This window comes from Ammospiza nelsoni, chromosome 11 (genome assembly GCF_027579445.1).
Source record: "Ammospiza nelsoni isolate bAmmNel1 chromosome 11, bAmmNel1.pri, whole genome shotgun sequence".
In the NCBI taxonomy this organism is placed as follows: Eukaryota; Metazoa; Chordata; class Aves; order Passeriformes; family Passerellidae; genus Ammospiza; species Ammospiza nelsoni.
In genome coordinates this window covers 13,556,998-13,578,464 of record NC_080643.1, presented here as the reverse complement: position 1 = coordinate 13,578,464, position 21,467 = coordinate 13,556,998, and the positions used below count along the sequence as shown (strand labels likewise).

At 37.5% G+C, this 21,467-nt stretch overlaps 1 protein-coding gene across 1 annotated transcript in view; it reads left to right on the top strand.

The window, feature by feature from the left end:
• The first annotated feature begins 333 nt into the window (after positions 1-333).
• The window catches only part of CACNA2D3 (calcium voltage-gated channel auxiliary subunit alpha2delta 3), a 383,158-nt gene continuing 362,024 nt past the window's right edge, over positions 334-21,467 (top strand). Inside the window, exons 1-2 of the mRNA XM_059480385.1 lie at positions 334-935; positions 1,543-1,624. Of these exons, the coding sequence (XP_059336368.1) occupies positions 817-935; positions 1,543-1,624 (201 nt within the window). The 5' untranslated portion in view covers positions 334-816. The remainder of the gene's footprint in view (positions 936-1,542; positions 1,625-21,467) is intronic.

The window sequence follows — 21,467 nt, the reverse complement described above, 5'->3', positions numbered from 1 at the left end:
ACGGACAGACGGACAGGTGCTCGTCATGCAGCCGTGCCCTGCCTGATCGCTCTCCGGTGGGTGTGCACGGCCCCGCGCCCCCGCCCCTGCCAGCCCCGCCGAGCCCTCCCAAGCTCAGCCCCCGGCAATGTGCAGCGCTCTCTCCTCGCCTTCCTGCAAGGGCTCAACTCCACTTTCAGCGCCTCCAGACTTTCTCTGCTTGTGCCGTGCCCTCCCTCTGGTCCAGCTCCTCCTGTGCCTGCCTCTCTGTGTCGGCGCTATCCCGTTAAAAGGCTGCTGCTCCCGCTCCGCTGAACCAGAGCTCTGCCTGCCTTGATCGGGATGAAGGCTGGAGGTTATCGGCGAGGGAAAGGAGAACTCTAGGCAGCTTTCCATTTGCCAAGTGAGCAGTAATTGCAAGAAGACAGCCTCCCCAGCTGGAATCAATAGTCTGCTTTCTTGCTGCTAAGGGCACTTTGGAGCAGCAGTAGGTCACTGAAGTAACTTCAGCACACTGCTGACTGCGGAGTTGTAAAGAACTACATGCAAGTGGCTGCAGTAGTGCTGGAAAACGCTTTGCTGTTACCAGGGACACAATAGTTTTCAAGTCATTAGAGCTTCGATTCTGCTCCGCTCCTTCCATTACACAGAGAGGGTCATTCTTTGCAGGAATGAGGATGGAGCTGTGAATTTTTCTTTTCCGGTGTTCCTGTGTCCCCTTCCAGTGGAAAGGGGGTAAGAGTGGGGGGAAAGAAGCTTTTAGAAACAAACCCCCACTGCTGCTGAACTCAGCTTCACCTGAATTTCCCCAAACCTTTCCAGGCACAGAGAGGCACAATGCCAGAGAACCTGAATCTTCTTCGGGCTTTTGGGGGCTTTTTCTTTATCTTCTGGACAGCTTTTAACACAGCCTTAGTGGATGTGGTTGGATCGGAGCAGCAGATCCCCTTGTCAGTGTAAGTGCTTCCGTGCTATTCCTCTCAGGACCATGCTCAAGGATGAGAACTTGGCTGCTCGAGTTCTCCTGTTTTCCTATTGCAGATATTTGGCTGTTCCAGGGCACCTTTGCTCCTCTGTCAGCTGTGTTTAAAGTGCTTGTCTCCAAGGCGCTTGTCACTATGATTTTATTGTAGGAGCATGTGTTGGTGGAGTATGTGGCCACTGAGTTTTAAGTGCTTACATTTACTAAAATTGATGCAGTTAACACTTTCTCATGTGGGAATTTATCATTCAGAACTGTTTTGCCATCTTATCTGCTATTTTCCTTTCAATGGATATATGTCATGTTGTGCCAAAGCACGTTTCTGTACAAGTTAATTCCTTAAATTTTAATTGTCCAGGTTGGTAGTTTCATATCAGAGGCCTTACCTTAGCACAGGGTCTGCTTTGTGCTTATACTTGTCCAGCTTCACTGATCTTTTGCTGTGCTCAGGTTCCTTAGTGAGCTCTCTAAGGCAAAATTGCTCGGATCCTTCCGAGTGCAGCTGATGCTGTTACAGTCTCTGTTGCTAGCTCTGACATGTGTATTACATTTCTTCCTGTCTCTTTTTTTTTCTTTCACAGTGTAAAGCTCTGGGCCTCAGCCTTTGGTGGAGAGATCAAATCTATTGCAGCCAAATACTCAGGTTCCCAGCTCCTACAGAAGGTAAGGTTTTCTTTAGTTGCAATAAGGAAGGTTTTGACAGAGAAAATGGAGGCAGATTTAATTTTTTAAATGAACAGGCAAGCAGTGCTGTGCATGCTTTTGTCCATGATCTATTTTTATATTGCATACTAGTCCCTGATGACTCTTTGCATTGCACTGCACTATCTGTAGAGTCCTTGCTTAACCTGATATTGTTCTGTTGGAATGACTTTTTTTTTTTTTCCATTGGAAAGTAAACTCCAACACTTATTCCTTGTAGCCTAGGCTGCAGCCCAGGTTGCGGGTGTTTAGTCTGGTTGCTGCATTGTGATGATGATGATGATGATGTTTCTGTGCAAAAACAGCTGTTTCTTATGAAAGACGCTAACTTCATTCAAGGAGCAGAATTAGTGCATATTGTTTTATTTTCACCCTGAGCTCTGTGTACACAATGCACTGTGTCAGGAGAAGGCGGCTGCTCTGTTGTTTGTCATCTCTGCAGTTTTTAAAATGCCATTATTCCCCAATCATCTTAACCCAGTGCTGAGATGTATTACATCATTACAGATAAGAGGAATGAATGTGGTTATCTTCTTGCTCAGCTGCACAGCTGGGTAATAAGGTGGTGAAGTATAGCAAAAACTTGAGAAATTGGTATAAGTCTACATAATTGGAACAGAGGGTAATGAAAAAGCAGATTTGAGTATTGGGTATAAATCAAGGACTCTGTTTAATTTAAATATGCAACCTATAGTAAACTTCTGTATCGTGGACAGTTTATTTTTACAACAGTTGCAAAAAAAATGAGAGACTAAGAGGAATATGTTAGACTGAGACTGCTATTTTGGGGCATTTAACATGTGATTCTGAAAATGCAATATGTAAATGGGAAAACATTGAGACATTCACTGATCAAAAAACACTCATTCAACCCATACATAAAATTTCTGCTGAATTTTTGCAGACGTGATTTTTACTTCTGAGTAACACTAATTTTATTTTTTGTCTGACTGCGAATGAAATTATTCCTTCAGCTTTTAGCATTTATTTCGAAAGGCTTATATATGTGTGAAATTATATAACTGTACATGCAGCAGCTGAAATAAAAAGCTTGTGCTATCCTTTAAAATGAAAGCAACTGGCTTTAGTAATTACTAAAGATGTATGAATTGTTTAGGAGCTTGCCTTTTCAGATATGTATAGCCAGGACTGTAAAACATGAATTTCACTAAGCGGAAATACTGAGCAGTTAAGAACCAAAATATTTGAGGTCTCTTACTGCCTTTCAAGGCCTTTAAATGGCTTCACTTCAATATGTTGGGCAAACTCATTTTATTATGAAAATCTGGACACTCAATATTTATTATACTTCCAACTCACATTCTTTAAAGTATGTGTAGTCGTACATTGTCACTGTTATTTATGAACACCTTAAATTCATAAAGCAGACGGGGCTTTCATTTTTGATTAGTTTGTAATCACGTATTATTAAAAAGATTTTTGTTTTTTATTGGGCCATAACAACCAAGTATCTTTATTTAACTTTGGAGCTCTTCCATGTGCAGCCATTTCTGCGCTAAAATGGCTTTGGAAATGAAACGTGCCCAGTCCTGAGCCCAATGTTTGCTAGGAGAATATGGAATGTACCCTGTGTTGCAATCATGCTAAATCCCACAAAGAGTCAGTATGGAATCCTTGATCCTCCTTCTCTTCCTCATAGTAGATGTTGCTGTCATCCCTTCTGTGATGTATTTTTTCCCTCTGAAGCAGCAAGATTGGTTCCTATTGGTTGTTATAATTGTAGGTAATTGGAAGCTATTCATTTTACCTTTTCATCAGCATCCTTTCTGTTTCACTAACCAGTCTGTGCTCCTGTTTTTGAAGGTGGACGGTTTGTGTTCTTTCAAAGCTATCTTGTTTTTCTTTCTTGCTTATATTATATTTTCTTATTTAATGAAAGAGAAAAGGAAAAAACCGCAGGTTTGGCAGGTATTTAGAGCATTTATTCCTCTGTCACGTGTATTTTTTTTTCTTCTTTCTGGTTACAGTAGTTTTAAAAGATGTCTGTTGCTTTTTCTTTAATTTAGAATTCCAAAATGTGTCTGTCCATTTAAGCTTGCTGTATCCTGGTGTTGATTGTGGCAAATGAGCCTGGATGACAGATGACTTTAGCATGTACTTTTTTGTATGGTTATAAAGTATATTTTTTCTGTAAGCTTGTGTGAATAGAAACATACCAAACTTCAAGGTCTGCAAGTATTTTCAACATGCAAAGTCAGTGACAGAGGTTGTCACAACAGTTAAGGAGGTGATAGCACAGGAGGGCTCTAAATACAAATGCCTTTTTTTCCCACCCCCACCCTCCCCACTAGCCAGGCATCAAGAATATGTTTGGTATTTACTGTGAGCTCTGGGTGATCAGAATCCATGTCATTTTAAAGTCAAGATTCCACTTTTAGAAGCAGTGAGACTTCTGATATTACCAAAGGAGCCCACATTTCCTGATTATGAATTAAGCATCCTTAAACAAGTGAAGATATAAAATGTGTGTATGATTATGGATCTGGACAGTATAGATTCCTCAACTGTCAACTGCTTTGGAGTGCCATTTAGCTTAATACAGGCTTGCTAAATGAAAAATTAATGTAAAGGTTACTTGATTCATTCTGTCAGCACACACAGCGAGTGCTGCTTTCAAAGGGATGCGCTCACAGTCGTGATTGACAATCTCTGCTGCCCAAATGTTTTGCACATTGAGTCATTTGACCCACACTAAATTTCATTGAGCAAATTAATTCATGTGAGATAGTCAGTAAAAAATCTTTTTGCCAGTTTACAGTTGTGAATGTTGATGGAGTTATTGCAATTTTTAAGGTCTTGCTGTACTGTGAACATCAAATACGTGACCAGCACTGGTGCTCTCTTGAGTTTGTAAAAGATGGATAAGAATATTTTTGTTGCTTTTTGAAAGTATATTTTTAAATCCACTGCTTCCCATATCTTAATTGAATGTTTCATTATTTTATGTCATTATGATAATCTTATTCAAGTTTTTTTTATGCCATCTAGAAGTATCTGGGATACATGACTTTTCCCAAAACTGACTTTAGGTGAAATACAGATGCTTCCAATTCCTTGGAAAATAATAGTTCAGTAAGTAATTTCAGAAACTATGATGAGGTTTTAAGCAAAATTAGCACTTAAATGTTCTACACCTTGATTTCAAAGAGATGGAACACCATTAAGTGTAACATAAAACATCCAGTAGAAAACAGGACTGTATCATTCCTAGTTTGTCTGGTGTCTGGAGGCTTTACAGTTGTCATATAGATTTGGAGAGACTCCTTGATGCTGTAGAGATGTTCATACTCTTCACCTACTTAGCAAATACTACTGGGGCCCAATAATTAATTTTAATTCTCTCTTAGGTGTTTTTTTTCTTCCTTAGACTGTCAAAAGACATCTGCCTTATTTGAATCCTGACATATTTGATTTGTTTTTCTTTTGTAAACACTCTGAGTTTTGTGGGTCCTGTACTGAATGTGAGAGCATAGCCCACTGGCAAAGCCAGGCTTCCAATATGGGATGCAAAGCAAGGCTTAGGTGCCAGGAACAAATTCACTTCAGCTGCTGCAATTGGAGTTCTGGAAAACAGGCTTTGGGGAATGCTGTTGTAATACAGTAAAGCTCTTAAATCAGTGCAGTGTCTGTGTGAAAGTGCAGCATGGTCTGTGCTTTCTCAGGTTCCTTTTGATGAGACTCTTTTTTAGAAAAATACTCTGAGCTTTGGTTCTTCATTTCTTCCTGAATTGTCAATATTATTCATTGCAAGTGTAGGAAGGGTGAAAATACCCTTAATTTCTTGGTCCTTCCACAAGGTTTTTTTCCTGACCAGAAGCTTGTTTCAGGCTCCCTGAGATGTTCCTTATGTAAGTTGTCTGCTGGAGCCCTCAGTGTTACGTAAGCCCTGCCTGCCTTGCTCTGAAGCAGGCTGGAGTCTGCATCTGCCTCTCCTTTCAACAAATCCTTCATTGTCTTGGGAGCTCCCAAATCATTGTTTTCTCAGAGCAGGTTTTTCAGTCAGGAGAGCATTCCTGTGTTTAAAGATGCAGAATTGCATTTTATCTCTCCGACAAGGATGGGGTGCTGTATCTCAGGAGTTTCTTGCAACTGTGGAAATGTCAGTGCAAAATTAATATAACGGGGTGATTTAGATCAATTAGCATTCAGCTGGTGGATCTGATTCATACAGTACATCTATCTTTAGTTTAAATTGTATAATAGAGACTTAAATTCTTAGGCAAGTTTAGTGCAATCATCTTGACATTAATTGCCTTTCTTTTATTCAGCCTTATGTTGGTTTTGGTTTTTGTAGGCTGTTTCTTTGCTCGAGACACTGCAACTACTGCTTGGAAGGAAAGGGTCAACTAGGACTGAGACCTGCAGGTTAAAGGATAGGCATGGACTGACTTTTTGGATATCAATTTAAACTTTTGTTTTAGAATTGCCAGTTGAGCAATTCTAAAACAGCAAAAATAATATATATTTTTAAAATCAAAAATAGGGAAAAATTATCAATAAAATCTGTAGGCATATGGCTGTGAATCAAAAAATACAAAAAACCCCATTGGAGGAAATACCACCACCCCCAAAACCCAAAAAACAAACCAAAACCAACAGCAACAACACCATTCTCCCCACCCACCAAACCTAACACCTACCCCAAAGCCCAAATTCAGATTCTACACCAAGTAAATGGCGTAGAGCTTACCAAAAACTGTATTCAGAGTTCATCCATTACAATTTGGACTCCTGAAGTCCAGTTTATGTAAAATGTGTCTCTTAGCACTGACTTAAAATCAAACCTTAGAAAGTAAAAGAAATATACACCCGAGATCCTTACACCAGCGTAATTCTGTTGATTAATGCAAATGATGTTTTGGAACTTGCAGAGCTTAAATCTCCATCACCTTTAATTCCTACAGATCTTTGGGCTACATGAACAATGAGATTATTCTCCATGCCAAACTAGGTGCAGAACATTTCTGTGTGCTTTGCAGTATTTTATGTTTTCTGCAGACATAAAGATGTAAATTCTTCTGGATAGACATTTTAACTTTCGTCAAAAATAAAAAAAAAATCCAACAAATGGTTATGCTACTAATCTATTTGGTGGAAAAACCTTTGGTTCCATGCTAATCTTCAGGTAGTATGTTCATCTGTAGAGGAAAGAATTAGTCTTATCAAATTTTGAATACTTCTTTTTCTCCATAACAAAAAAACCTTTGGACTTCTTTTTTCGTAATAAAGTTGTGCCTTTTCTGGAGGTATTGGAAAATTTTCTTTTTCTTCTATGAAGTTAGAATTGCACCTTGAATGATCTGTGATTTGTACTCTCCTCTCCTGTTCGAATGTTATGGTGGGAGTAGTTATTTTTTTGGTGTTGGTAATGGTTTTAAAATGTAGTCAAATCAGCTTGAATATCAAATATCATGTTTTAGATTTCACTTGGTCTGAAAGGGAAGCCATGCTGAATTCATGTTTTGCCTCTTTCAGCACTATTTTGCAGTCTGTTCTGTGTCTGTCTGGGTTTGAGTGTGATCCTCTGTGTTATTCAAAGTAAAAAAGTTACACTGTTAGTATATAAGAGGAATATGAGATGGCTTTAGTAAGTTCATGATAAATGCACTACACTTTCAGTAATGTCTTTTAATATGGAAATTATTGAGCAGACAATCCAACTGGAAAACATTAGATCTTGAAAGGAAGAGAATGCTAATTCCCTTGCTTAATGCATTTATGGTTGTTTGTTTTCATATCCTGTATTGGAAAATGGTTACGTTTCAAGGTTAAAGGAGCTGCTCTCCATGCAAATTATCTTGCCAGTGAAGGTATGTAGAGTATGAGTAGATGCTGCATTGTAGTGGTGATTCACTCTTAAGTAGCTGCTAATCAATACTCCACACTTTCAAATGTCATTACTGTTCTGTAGGGGACAGTTTTTGTTGCTGCTAATAAGTCTTAACACATTTTACATCACAAATTATATATTGATTAGCTAGATGAGGTATTTTAGTTTCTGTAGGAGCTTCACTGACAGGTTTTAAAGAAATAGTTAAATTACTTTGTAGTTCTTGTGGAGTTCCATTTTGCTTTTTTTACACAATGTTTTTGCAAAAATTACATGGATGATCCTGTTTTTATGATCCTGTTTAGCATCCACCAAGTTAATTTATATAAAGCTGTAGTGCTTTCTTAGAGTGTGTGATCAAACACTTGCAAGATTTGTATTTAAAAAGGAAATCTTCACAAAACCACTTTTAAAATCGTAGTTGGGAAGAAGTTGATAAGGGTCTTGGTAGCCTTTCCAGAAGTGATTAATTTCAGAGACACATAATTATTGAAAACATCCTGCCCTCAGTTCTCCCAGGACCTTCCAGGTGAAGTTACCCCTGTAATAGATGATATCCAGTGCACTGGTTTTGAAGACAGTGATATAACATATAAGGGAATTGTGATTGCTCAAGATATTCCTTCACATAGGATCCTACAGCCAGCATACCAAAAAAAGGCAACATAAATTTGTTCTCCACATCCATAGTAGATGTACAAGAACCTTGTAAACACAAGAATTAATTTTAATTAATTGTGACTTTAATTCTTCACAAGAATTAACTTTTTTGCTACTATCAATTTATTTAATTTTGTTTTACTGAGAGAAAACCCTAGAATAGTGTGGAAGTCTTGCAGGTTGGCTGCTCAGACCAGGTTCCTGGCCATTATGTAGACTTTGTTGAGCTGCCTGATATGAAAATGAGCTAAATCCTTTATTTTGGACTATCATCAATTACAGTAATTGTATTTCTTCTTTGATGTCTCTATCTATGTGCTATTAATCTTTGCGTCTACATTTCCTTAAGGCATAGCTGGGGTGTCCTTCACTTTTCAGAGCAGGAACAGGTTATAAACACAATTGTCAGTGCTGTACAGGGTAGCCAGGCTGGATGAAGACTTGCTGGTTTTCCCCTCCCCTTTTAAGCACACAAACAAATGATCTTATTAAAATATCATTTTACTGTAGAAGAATAAATATGTCAGCTATAATAGAATAAACTTTTTGGAAAAGTTTATTTGGAAAAAGATGTGGACTGCTCATATAATCTCTTGTTGCGCCTCAGGTCTGACAACCATATGATAAGGGATCAGCAGGGTGAGCTTTTCAAGGTGCTCCTGTGTGTTCTTGTGTTAAATGTAACTATGAAGTCTACAAGAGAACTTTAGTGGGGCTTGTAAGACTCTGGGCTGTCCCAGGGAGAAAGCAGGAAATGATCAGATGTAAACTCTGGTCGGTTCCTTATGTAGCTGCCACAGGTTCTGGTGCTTTGTTATCAACAATTGATACTTGTTAAAGTTTGTTCTTCACTGTTGTTTTTCTTGAGAAGAATTTTCCTGAAGAAGCACCTGCACTGAAGTTTTGCTTCTTTAGGTGGAGCCTGGTAGGTTGCTTGGATGGGGTCTTCAAAGCATCTAGGTTCTTGTAGTGATTCTTCATCAAAAGAGTTTGAGAAGGGATTTCTTCTAACTGTGTTTTGTCAAGATTCCTGAAAGAACTGGAAAGAGTTAAACCAATGCACTTCATTGAGGTGATTAAAAAACAAAATAGTTATAAAATCTTAGAAGGTGTTTTCTTTGTCAAAGCATCTGCTCCTACTTGTGTGTTTGCTTTTAGTTTTCTTAACTTGACATGCTTTATTGTTGTCTTTGTTTCTCTCCCTGTCTCTCTCCAAACCACCTTATTTATCTTTCATTTTAATCTTTCAGTTTTTAATGGGCATATTTTCTAGAGAGAAATGTTTTCTTCTGAGCCTGATGCCAAATGTTTTGCATAAATAATTTTATAGTAGAGGAGGCACGTAGAGATAGTTATTTCTATTTATCCTTCTGGACAGATATTAGAGCATCAAAGTTAAGCAAATAAAAGATTAAGGAAAAAGTTTTCTCAGGTCTATTAACAAACCAAACTATAAGGTGGCCTAATCTGCATCATAAGACTGGGGATATAAAGGGAGAAATTTGTGTGTATAATTCATTCAGAACATCAGGGATTAATGTATGGATTATGTGGATTGTTGATTAGTGAAGTTTCCTATATGTTCCACTGACAGTAATTTCCTTGAAGCATTCCTTTTAGTTTTTAGGAAAGGGTGGAAGAGCTTCTAATAGATCTTCTGATAGGATGTTTTTCCTTTGTGCTTTCAAAACACGGATTTGACAGGGATCCCTGAATTTTGAGCAGATGATGGATTATATGTCCTGTCAAAACCATTCCTTTACTGTGTGCAAGTTAAGATTTCTTTTGCTTAATGTTCTGAATATAGTGATGCCGAATTAAAAAAATTCTAATTATACTCTCTAAGAATTGAGACTTTTGTGTTTGACACTAATGACTCCACAAAACTGGTTCTGGAAACCAACACTCATCATCCCCTCTATACAATGTCTTTCTGTCTTTCCCTGTGGAGCTCTGTTTTTCATAATTTCTGGACATATGGAATAATGAATTCTGGAATAGGATTTAAAAGGTCTTTTAACTCTGATTCCTGTTCCAAGCAGGGTCAAAACTAAAATTAGTGCAGATTTCTTGGGTCTTTGAATTTGATCTTCAAAACCTTCCCGGGCAGCAGAGCCACAACATCTTTGGGTCCAATGTTGTCTCTAGACTGGACAAGAAGTTAATTGAGCTGGAACTTCCCATTTCCACTTGGCTGCTGGGTGTCACTTCTACCTCCCTAAACATTGTTGGTTCATCATCTTCACAATCTCCTGGAGGGCATGGAAAGGCACAGCACTTTGTGATGGCAGCACCCCTGAGGTCCTCCCAGTCATAGACAGTGTGATGGAGTTCTTTGGTTGCTTCATCAGGTCCCAACACTTTTTCTGACCTATTGTTTTAAAATAGTTCTCAGTAGCTTCATGGACTGTTAAACTGAGCTCTCTGCTGTTTGATATTCAGATGGGTTTTTACCACTCACAATAGGAATGTGTAACTGTTCTCATAATTATCAAGTCTCAAGAGTAATTTCCACTTAGCTGATTGCATGAATAGGAGAAGGCTTTTTAATTTGTCGTGGTAACACAGGAATTTATTTTCTAATCTAGGGCTAAGACAAGCCATTTAGCTCCCACTTGCTTTATTAGCCATTTCTTTTACTATCTTTATCCCCCCCAGTATCTTAAGTGAACTTAGTGTTGTACAGAAAGAGTCTGTCAGCTGGCAGAAGGTTTTATGTCTTATTGTCTATTTTTGCTTTATTCTACAGTAGCTGTCAAGGGATTTCTTTGTGCTTTTATACACAAACAAGAATTTTAGTTGTTTTCAAAAAGCGGGATTCAAAATTATGCAGTCATAATATCTGTAGCCTGTTAGGTAACAGCACAGTGAAAATGCTGTTTGGAATGCATTATGAAAACTCTGGTCAGGGCCCCAGTGTTCCTACTGTTCCTCCAGGTCCCATTTTAATACTTGACTACTCAATATACTTTGAAGATTTTGTGTCAAGCTATCTAAAATTGCTAACTTTCAAAAGAAACACACACAAAAAAATCTACATACTACGGGTATTAAAATTTGATGTGTTGAGAGCACATCATTGGTCACAAAATTAGATAATTATCTTCTAAAGTAACAAAGCTTCAGAGATAAAAAGCAGGAACATTGAAACTTTGGCTTTACCTTGAAGCTAAATGTCTATCATTTTCTGACAGCTGTATGAAATGTATGAGTTCTGAGCTCTTTGGCCATGATGCTATCGTATTACATTAATAGCAATTTTCACTGATAATGAAAACTGGTAGGAGGCTAAGAGCAAAGCTTTAGATTATGACTTGCAGGCATTGACTATCTGCATCCAGCAGATTTATTACCCCCTATGCACATTGTGCCTTTTATAATGTTTTCTGCAGTTTCTTCATCAAAGTACAACAAGAAAGCTATTATAGATGGCATGAAAGAGAAAAAATCTGGGCACTCACTTCGCATTTCAGACGTGCACTCATTGCAAACTGCAATGCTGCTTTACAGTAGGAGTAGGGATAAATTCCAGCATCCCTCATGAAACCTTTGAGAGAGAGAGGAGCGTGAACGAAAGAAAACTGGAGAATTTCTGTTGGTCAACACTAATTTTCTATGTATAGATTTATCTGCCTTTTTTCCTGGGGCTGTGATAACCTTTACTTGATGGTCTACTTAAGTCCTGTAATCTTGGTGGCCAAAACTCAGTGCAGTCCTTAAGCACAATGCTAATTTCACCTGTAATGTCACACAAATCTGTTGCATGCAGTAGTGATAGGATTTCATGGAGAGTGCCAGAAACCTTAAATTGAAAATTAAAAGTGCCAGTGTAACTCCCCTCTCTCCCCAACTGGAGGCACCTTTTCCCAATTTTCTGTGTAAAATGGGCCTAGTAATACCTTTTTTCCCCCTCAAATTTTAAAACTTTGGTATTAGAATTAGGGGAAATGCTTCATTATATAGAGTTTAGCATTTTGAGAGAACTGGCTGGTGAACACCCTTAGCATATGGATGTGGAAACAGAGGGAAGTGGAATGGAATGGATCAGCTCTGAGAGCTACAAGGAATTAATTTTAACACACTATTTAAATATAACTGCTTGCACTACTGAGAAGATAAATGGTTTCCTGTAACATTCCTGAATAACTACAAAATTGATAAAAACTTGCCTTTTCCTGTTGTTGATATTTGGTGTCTGTAGCTGGCAATAAATCTCCATATGGCATTGCACTGGCAAGGGAGATTGAACCTTTTTTGTCAGAGGATGAATCCCTCCTGTGCCTTGAATGCAAGGTGATGTGCTCTGCTGATATCAGAAAGTAATTTGCAAATTTGCAAACCTTCCCTTCTTTCCCTTGTAATTTTTTCCATGCTGATATTTCTTTCTCATTATACATTTTCCACATAACTACAATTCTGCAGTACTTTTTCCTGCCTAGATCCTTCAGACCTTTCTGACCTATTCTGGTTTTCTTCCAAGTAAGATCCAACTAACAAGACTCTCATTGGAGTCAAATTCACAATTGTTAAATGCAGCTTAATTGGGAATTGAGCAATTTTGTTTATTTTATGAGTGTCTGATTATTTCTGTCTACATTTCAATTACCATATAAATTTATTTTCATGTGTTATTTTTCACTCTGTCCTTCTCTTCACTCTCACTTGTTCATAGCCATTACTTTTATTCCTTTGGAAATTTTTACCATTAATGTAATTTTTCTAAAAGTACCTTTAAAACTTTTATGGCTCTGATTATGGTTGTAATCATAATACTGCAGTAAGGATCTGGTCACCTGAGAAAATGATGCAGAAATAAAATGAGTAATAGCTCAGTGATACTTTCATACCTAAGAATGGGAGAAGGTTTTGCAAAAAAGCTGTTTTTCTTAAAATCTTTTCATTAAATGAACCCTTAAAAGGAAGAATAAGTAGATTAGGATCTATTGGTACACTTTATTCATTGTGAATGTCATTGAGAAAAGAAGATGGTGATTTCCCCAGTAACAGCCAATATACTTTGTTGTGCCTTGGATGGCATGTGTAGGAAATGGAGTGGGAGGGACAGAATTTCCTCTAAATCCAAAGGGAAATTCTGTCAGAGAGGGAGGCAAGTTTTGCAGAAAGGAGCCAGCACCAGGGGACTGCTGCAGGCTCAAAAACCAGCCAAAGGTGAGAGCAGGACACATAAAGGTAGCAAATGAAGAGGAATGGAACACATTGAGGGCAAAGAAGCAGAATGAAGAATGTTGGTTTCTTCTCTGTATTTTAAGACCATTGGAGAATAAATACATTTGTATGAAAGGCAGACAATATCTGTATCCTGGAGATTATTTTTGACAAATCTATTACATAAATAACATATTAAAACATAAAAGTCGTAGAAGGTCAAGCTGACTTTTTTGCACAAGTACCACATGATTTAAAACTTTAACCAAGAACTGAAAAGAAGAAGAGATTATATGCTAAGAAATGTAAATTTCAATTCAGGAACGGCATCAGAAATTAAACTGGATTTAGTCATGATGTGATTCTGACGTTTGTATTTTGCTTCTCAGTTGTTTAAAATTGGAATGCTTGAACATTTTTAAAAAATTGTAGTTTGCTTTGCTGAAGTTATTTATTCTTTATAACCCCAGTGTAATAGGAATATAGTTCAACTACCTTCATAAATTGGCACTGCTCCTGTCCAGTCCACCTTAAGCATGTTATTAATGTAGATATATATTTGTTCAGTAGAACTTCCTCAGCATTGCAAGATGTCTAGGGAATTTTGTCTGAAAAAGGATGGCAGAGCACAGCATGAAATGAGGGACTGGGACCTGTACTTATGTGTTGGAATAACTCAAATGTTAGTGTATAGTACTATAGTACAAATGTTAGTGTATTATTCATCTAGACCATATTTATTTGATTGCATGCTGCTTATTTATCTTGGTTTATAAATATACAGGAGTTGAATTACTGAAAGCTCTAATTATTCTGAACATAATTTGTCAGAAAAAAACAGCTGCTAACTCAGCTCTTCTCAAGAATCTTCAGTAAAATGCACAACCTAAATAATAACGTCTTGAAAAGTACCGAATTCCCATTTTCCCCACAAATCCTCCCTGCCTGTTGGGTACCTTCCTCTCCAGAGTCTAGTAAAAGCCCAGGTTTTTCAGATGTGGCTGAAAGGACAAGAAATCCAGAGTGTTCTGTGGCTTGCATTGCTTGGGCTTCACTCACAGCAAGTTTTTCAGCACTATTTAACCTGTAGGTTGGCAGAGATGATTCTTTCCCATCTTGGCTGAAATGTTGATATGTTCATTGTCTAGTGCAGCCATTAAGCTGAATTAAATAGCATTCCTGCTTTCAAAGCCTTCAAAAACCTACAGGTCTAGTTTGCCTCGGATCTGGTGATTAACCTTATGCAATACAGTTTTGAAATGTCTTCTTCCATGTCTATAAAGATGTGCAAAGTCTTGCTTTCTGTCTACAGTTTAAAAAAAAACGATGGCAACTTCTATGCAAAATTTGCTTCTGTGGGGTGTTTTTTAATAGGTGTGGTACTCTTTGTTTTGTAAGTTGGGTGGTTTTTTTAGTAGGAAAGGGTCAAATATCACAAGTAGGTATAGACGAATGATTGATCTAGTTGACTGAACAGGTCAATCATCTGTAACTTTACATAGATAACAATGCTGTCAAAAAAGAAGAACCGTCTATATGGCATTTATAGCATCTGTTTCCAAAGGCTTGAATGAAAACAAGATGTGTGCAGGATTAATGTTATTATTTCAGTCTCATTTGGAAGTAAACTAATTAGCACAGCATTTGAATGCACAGCAGTTCAGGGTTGATTGAGGCCAGGGCAGATGGGAGTCACTTCTCTTGTGGAAATGTCAGTGGCACCTCTGTGCAGCCTTGTGCCTGAAGTGAGGATGGTTTTGGGTGGCTTTTAATGAAAAGTTCTTGCCTAAAGTGTTGTGTACCTCAGTTATTGTCAAAGAATAGCAGATTCTCTGCTGAGGGTCTAGGGCTAAAATCATCGCTGCTGATGAGAAGTGATGTAAACAAGAGAAGTGAAGGAAAGAATTGCTGTTAACATGCAGGTAGTTAAGCCAGAAAAAAATTCCGCATAAATCTAGGATATATGAAAATTATCTGCATCTACTCTGACTGTATGCTGACTTGCAAGCATTTAAACCAGTTCTTGGAATTCTGAATTTTGTATAAATTGCAAAAGGATTGGATCTACAATCAGGTAGTTTTCTTTTATATTCACAATAGTCATACACAGTAATGAGACTGTTATCTGTAATGAAACCATGTTCTCCTGGAAAAGAGGGGGAGAATATTTGAGGGGGCAATGTTTTCCAGACTAGAAAAATGTTGTGGTTTAAATATGAAGAGTAATTATAAATCTTCTTGATGGCTTCACATAAGTTGAGCTGTAATTTATTGCACTGCAAATGTGCATGTACTTTGCTGATTTCTACTTTTTCTCCTTGGTGGGTAGGAGGTTAGAATTGAAAGATGGCTTTTGTTTCCTTGTTTAATTGCCTAAAAGGAAAAGTGACTGGAATAGAATCCCTTTTCTTGTAGGGGAACAAAAAAATGAGGTTCTCTCACCTACTGATTTCAAAATATGCAAGTCTTAATTCTGTTCATTGCTTCCCACAGGAGCTGGCAATCCTTCTGTGACACCAACTCTTCTCTGTCCTTGTATCACATACAAAGAATTGCTTTTTTCCCTTTTTAATGAGTGGCTTGATATACAACATGTCATTTGCCTTAAGCATTTATTTCCATTCTCCTTTCTAATACATTTAATTTCCTTCCCACTACAATTGTCTGTCCTTGCTCCAGACTTCTGATATTATTTGATAATTCTCTTTTTCATAGCACAGTTTATTTAATTCTGTTTTCAGGTTTACACCTGTGTATTAACTTAATTTTTAAAATATATATACTCGTGTAGTAAAGCTGTTAGTACCTTCTCAGCTCCTGGAAATACCCCAATACCTATCTCTGAAGAAATAACCTTGATGTATAAAAAATCCCTCTGGGGGTGGTGACTCCACCACTTCCCTGGGCAGCCTGTGCCAGTGCTTGACCACCCTTTTAGTGATGAAATTTTTCCCAATATCCATCTAAACCTCCCCGGGTGCAACTTGAGGCTGTTTCCTTTTGCCCTATCACTTGTTAACATGGGGACCTCTCTGTCTGTGCCAGTGTCGTTCAGCCTCTTAAATGCCCCTTGGTTTTGACTGCATTTATTCTAGAACTTCTCCTTGGTTGTGGAATGTGATTTTGTCTGGAAAGTGAAAATAATTCTCTGCTTGTTCATTGTGCATGAAACAGCTCAAGGTCATGATTTGCTATAGTTGCAGAAAGAAACTGATTTACTTGGCTGTTTCTTAATGGCCACCACCTTCATTTGAAGATACAGACACTGTTGAAAGGATTTTACCACTGCAGGCTAAACACTGTGCTAGAAAATGGTAACAAATAACATTTGTGTAGTTTTATGCCTCTTTTTTGACTGCATATTCAAGATTCCATTTTTAGGACTATTTACCTGTTCCATCTTAAGTTTTCTCTCACTGCAGTTGATAGATTTTACAAGATATGTTACATGTGTATGTACATAATCTTATGCCATCCTTAAAAAACAAAGCTCCCCAAAATCTTGGAAAACCTTGTATTACATTTGACTGTTATGTAGCTGTATGAAACATTATGAGGTTTGGTAAAAAAGATATTATAGAACCATTTGAATACACCTTATTGTATGAGATGGTGAAATTTGTCACTAATGAGCTACATATTGTGTTGTCTACTCTTTGTTTACTTTGTCTAAATAATCCTTAAAAATCATATTTTAGAATTGTGATATGATTCCAAGTCTTGATAAGGTTTACAGGGTAAACTTTTAATTTTTTTTTTTAACATGGTTAGCCAGGAGAACAAGAAACAGGCTGATAAAAAAAACACCTGTACAGATTCACCCCTCTGCTATGTATTCATTATGCATTCAAGGATTTCTCTACCTGTGCAGAGATAAAAACACCCAAGCACTGCAGCAGGGTGTTATATTGCAGGTGGTGTTTGTCCAGGCATGAAAAAAACCTTTCTTACTCTGGTTTTCTGAAATGTGGAGAAAATGTGAACAGAAATTTAGTTTGTAGTGCTACACAAGTATTAACATAAGTATTAAGTTGTTTATTCTGAATTAGAGAGGTAAAGGAGGAGGACAGTAGGTGAAGATGGATACCATTGTTCATTGTCCTAAACAAGCCAAGTCTCATGTCTGATGTTTTTAGAGCAGGATTTAATTGTTGTTTGGGGCTTTTTTTTGGTAAGATACTGTCTGGATTCTTTCTTGACCTTTCAAAGAAACAAATCCTTTCTGTATAAAAGTATCCTTTGCAACTTCCTTACCATAAAGTTATTGCACACTTGTAAATGAAAAATAGAAATAATGAGAGTTTAAAATAAACAACATCCCCAAGGACATCTAATTTGATCAGAGCATGCTGTGAATGAGATCTTAGCTTTACCTAGTTATTTTTTGTGTGTTTCTTTTGTTTGAGGTTTATTTTTGTTTTACCCAAAGTTTTATAAGGACAAAATAACAATTTGCTGCTTAAACCATGTACATGCAGTCCCATGTAGAAATGGTATTTTAGTAGAGCTTGGCTACTGTCTAGGGAACTGCATAGCCCAGAGCTGCTGCTATGGCAGGTGTTCAGGAGCAAAGAGCACTAAAAAACCAAAATCCTCAAATCAATCATTCTTATATTTTGGGGGAGGAGGGGGTATGGGTATAAAAAGCTCTCACTTTTTTTGGTGCAGTTAAACAAATTCAAATTGAACCAGAAAATTGTTGAGGACGCTTGACTTGTGGAATCGTCTTGTTTCTAAGGTTGGCTGTGTAGCTGACACCAGAGGGAAAATAGTGGAAAAGAAAAGAGCAGGAAATGAAGGAATTTGTCAGCTGGCCTGGGAGCCTGGTGTAGAGGCAGGTGTGTCATGGTGTCTGTGTCTTGCCCCAAATCTGCTGAGCTGCCTTCTGAGGAGTCTTTGCCACAAATGCTTTTGAAACAGAATATAAAGCAACTGCTCAAAGGGAAGTAATTATTGATTAAAACTTAAAATTAAAATTAAAGTTTTAATCAAAGGGGGATTTTTTAATGATGTGTCCCATATTTTTTGATTAGTGCTGTTTGAAAGTGCTTATTGTGTGTCACACACATAGACAATTGTGTTTCTGAAGATCAGTGTTGCTTGGGTGCTCATTTCCTCAGCTTTTCTTTTCTGGAACTGGGAATGGCAGCACAGTAAGACAACAGTAGGTGTGGTCTTATCTAACTCTATCCCTTTGTCTAGGCATAGTTCTGCCTTCTTTTTCTCCCTCTCACCAAAGGTAAATGTATTCCTCTTGTAAACAATTGGCTGATACTGAAAGATGAGATGCAAAAGTGCCAGAGGGTATTAAGTCACACTGGGAATCTTGGTTGTACTGGCTAATAGGAATCTTTGGGGTTCAGCTCTCAGTCCAGACCACATTTTGTCTATGAGCAGATCCTTACCTGGATTCCATTAAGTTTTAAACCCTTTTTACCTGGAATCAAATCAATGACAAACCCTTCCTCACCCACTTCAGCCCTGCTTCTCTGTGGGTGAGCTGTCTGTAAAGTTCCTGTATTCAGATTCCACTCTCTTACGTGTTTCTCTGCTGAGCCTTTCTCATCTGGTTGGGATAACAAGAAATAGTTTTGAACAGGCAAATTAGAACAATTGCAATCAGGCAAAATATTGCTTTCTACACACTGATCAATATTTCATTTTCTGCCATTTTATTCATCTTTTTGGGCTGTTGAGGATAATTTTCCCTCCTCCTCCAACTAAGCAGATGCAAATTTTCAGGCAAATGATTCCACCCTTCAGAAGGATCTCTTTAACCAGTGCCATATGCAAGCCAGAATTTATATCTGAGAAAAAGTTGAGATCTATCTCAACTTTAAAGAAAAACACTTCAGCATTCCTGCAGTTGCCTAAACATTTTGTATCTGTGACATATGCTTTAAAAAAATGTTTTCCTGTTTTACACAATAAACTTGGTCAACAAAGAAAAAACCAACCAAATCTCATGAAACTCTCTTATCTTTCTGGGATTTATTACCATTAAGAATAATTAAAACACCTTGAGGATATTCAGTTAAGCTTTGACTCTTGGCGTGCCTCTGCCCTCAGGAGTGCTGAGCCTGATGTGGAGATTTTTGGGCTCCATCTCATTTGATGTGTTATGAGTACTTCATCAAGTCAGCAGAAGCATTTTAATCTCCTGTTGCTCTGCCATGAGGCAAGGTGTTTCTAGGAAATGTTACCTGCTACACTGTTATAGCAGACAATAAAAGACTTATGGGATCCATAATAAGATTTTATTAGCTTGACCTATTTAGTAGTTTTTCTTCCTTTTTTTGTGACAATTTCTGTAATAGGGATCAGAAGTGTCAGTTTTTCACTGTGGAAATGGTAAAGCAATTACACACACCTTTAAGGCATTGTATTTTGAAATTTTAAGTTTAATGCAAGACTTTCTTCTAAGCTTAAAAAATGGGAAGGGATTTCAGAAGTGTTTTGATAATGGTCTGGGATTTTTCTGTGGAACTTTTTTCTTGCATTTACTGTTTTTTGTCACAGGATGGCAGCATGAGTAAGACCCTAAGAAGGTACAGCAGGGAGTCCTTTTTGATTTATTTTAAAGATTTCTGCAGGGTTAGATTTGTTGCCCTTCAAAGAGAGGCATCAGCTATCATATTGCATCCTAAAGACTGATTAACTAAGTTTGCAATGCTAGTGCATCATCCTATGATCGGGAGAGCAAACTATGAAGGGATGGAGTGGATAAGCTTCTCATTTGAAAGATGAAGTTTCCATTCAGATCAGGCTTTTGAATAGAATTGACTTTTATACATTGGCCTTTTATTTTCCAGATTAGAATCCAGGGTTCATTTTAGCATGATTCTATATGACTTGGAATTTTTTTCTTTTTGTTACTGGGCCAACAACTTTTGGCTTGTCAGAATATTTCGCAGAACATATACTTGAGGCTGAACCAAATGCCTGGATCCCTAAACCCTGGTGCATCTTAGCTATTAGAACTTTGTAGGCCAAATTCATTTTTAAAATGAATTATTTGTTTGTTGGTTTAACCAGGTGCTGGGGAAGATCTCTCACAAAGTGACTGGTTTTGCAAGACAGCTGCTAATGCTAGACATGCCCCTGTCAAGTGCAGTGATTGTGTCTCAAATATCTCATCTGGAAAAGCACCTGTTTTTCACAATAAGTGGTTATTGAAGATGTACGTGTGTTCTGATTTGTACAAAATTATGGATTGATTTTTCTTGCCATCCATTGCCTTTATCCTCAAAACTGTTTGCTTCAGAAGGTAGAATACAGAAGGAGGAAACCCAGCTTCTACTCATGACCTAATGCTTTTACATTTTATTTTTCTTACTCAAATCTAAACTCTCCAAATTTTACAGCCTTATTTTTCTCTGAATTATATTCACTGATAGTTTTGTGTCCTGCTCCATTCTTGTGTTTAGGAGCTTTATAACTGAAGATTCACACTTTCAATTCTTGTTCCAACATTTAGAGTTTTCAGTAAGAAAATATTTTTCTTTATATGGTAGGCTGAATTGTTCGTCCTCTTTCCATCGATTAATTTAATACAAAGATCCTAGGATGTATCTTCATGACCAAGTGCTAAGCCTTGGAAGTTTATGGCTTGGGTACAGAGAACAGTTTGGGTTCAGATAAGAAGCAAAAAATTTCAGTCTGAAATAAACCCAGTAATAGCCATCATATTTATACAACTTATAGCTATTAGTAGTAAATGCAGGATGGTGAAAGGCAATAGATTACTTATTCAATTTTTTTTCTGTAGGAACAAGAATTGTTATTAAAAGACATTGTCAATAGAAAGGGGGATTACAAGAAGAGGGAGGATGAGGTTTGGGTGGTACATGTGCTGATGTTTCACTTGCTGTGGTTCTGACTATGTAATCTCTCTTTCCCTGCAGACTTCTTTCATACTGCCACTTAATTTGCCACTGCAGATAATTCTGCTATAAACCACTTAGAGTTGTCATATGCTCTCACATAATGCTATGTCAACCACAAAGCCAACAATGTCTTTGATCACTTCTGTGGTGTTTATTAGTCACTTTCCTTTCAGGAATTTCTGGGCCCTTTTGAAAGCTTCAAAGAATTCTACTCCAATCCTGCATCAAACCAAGACACCCT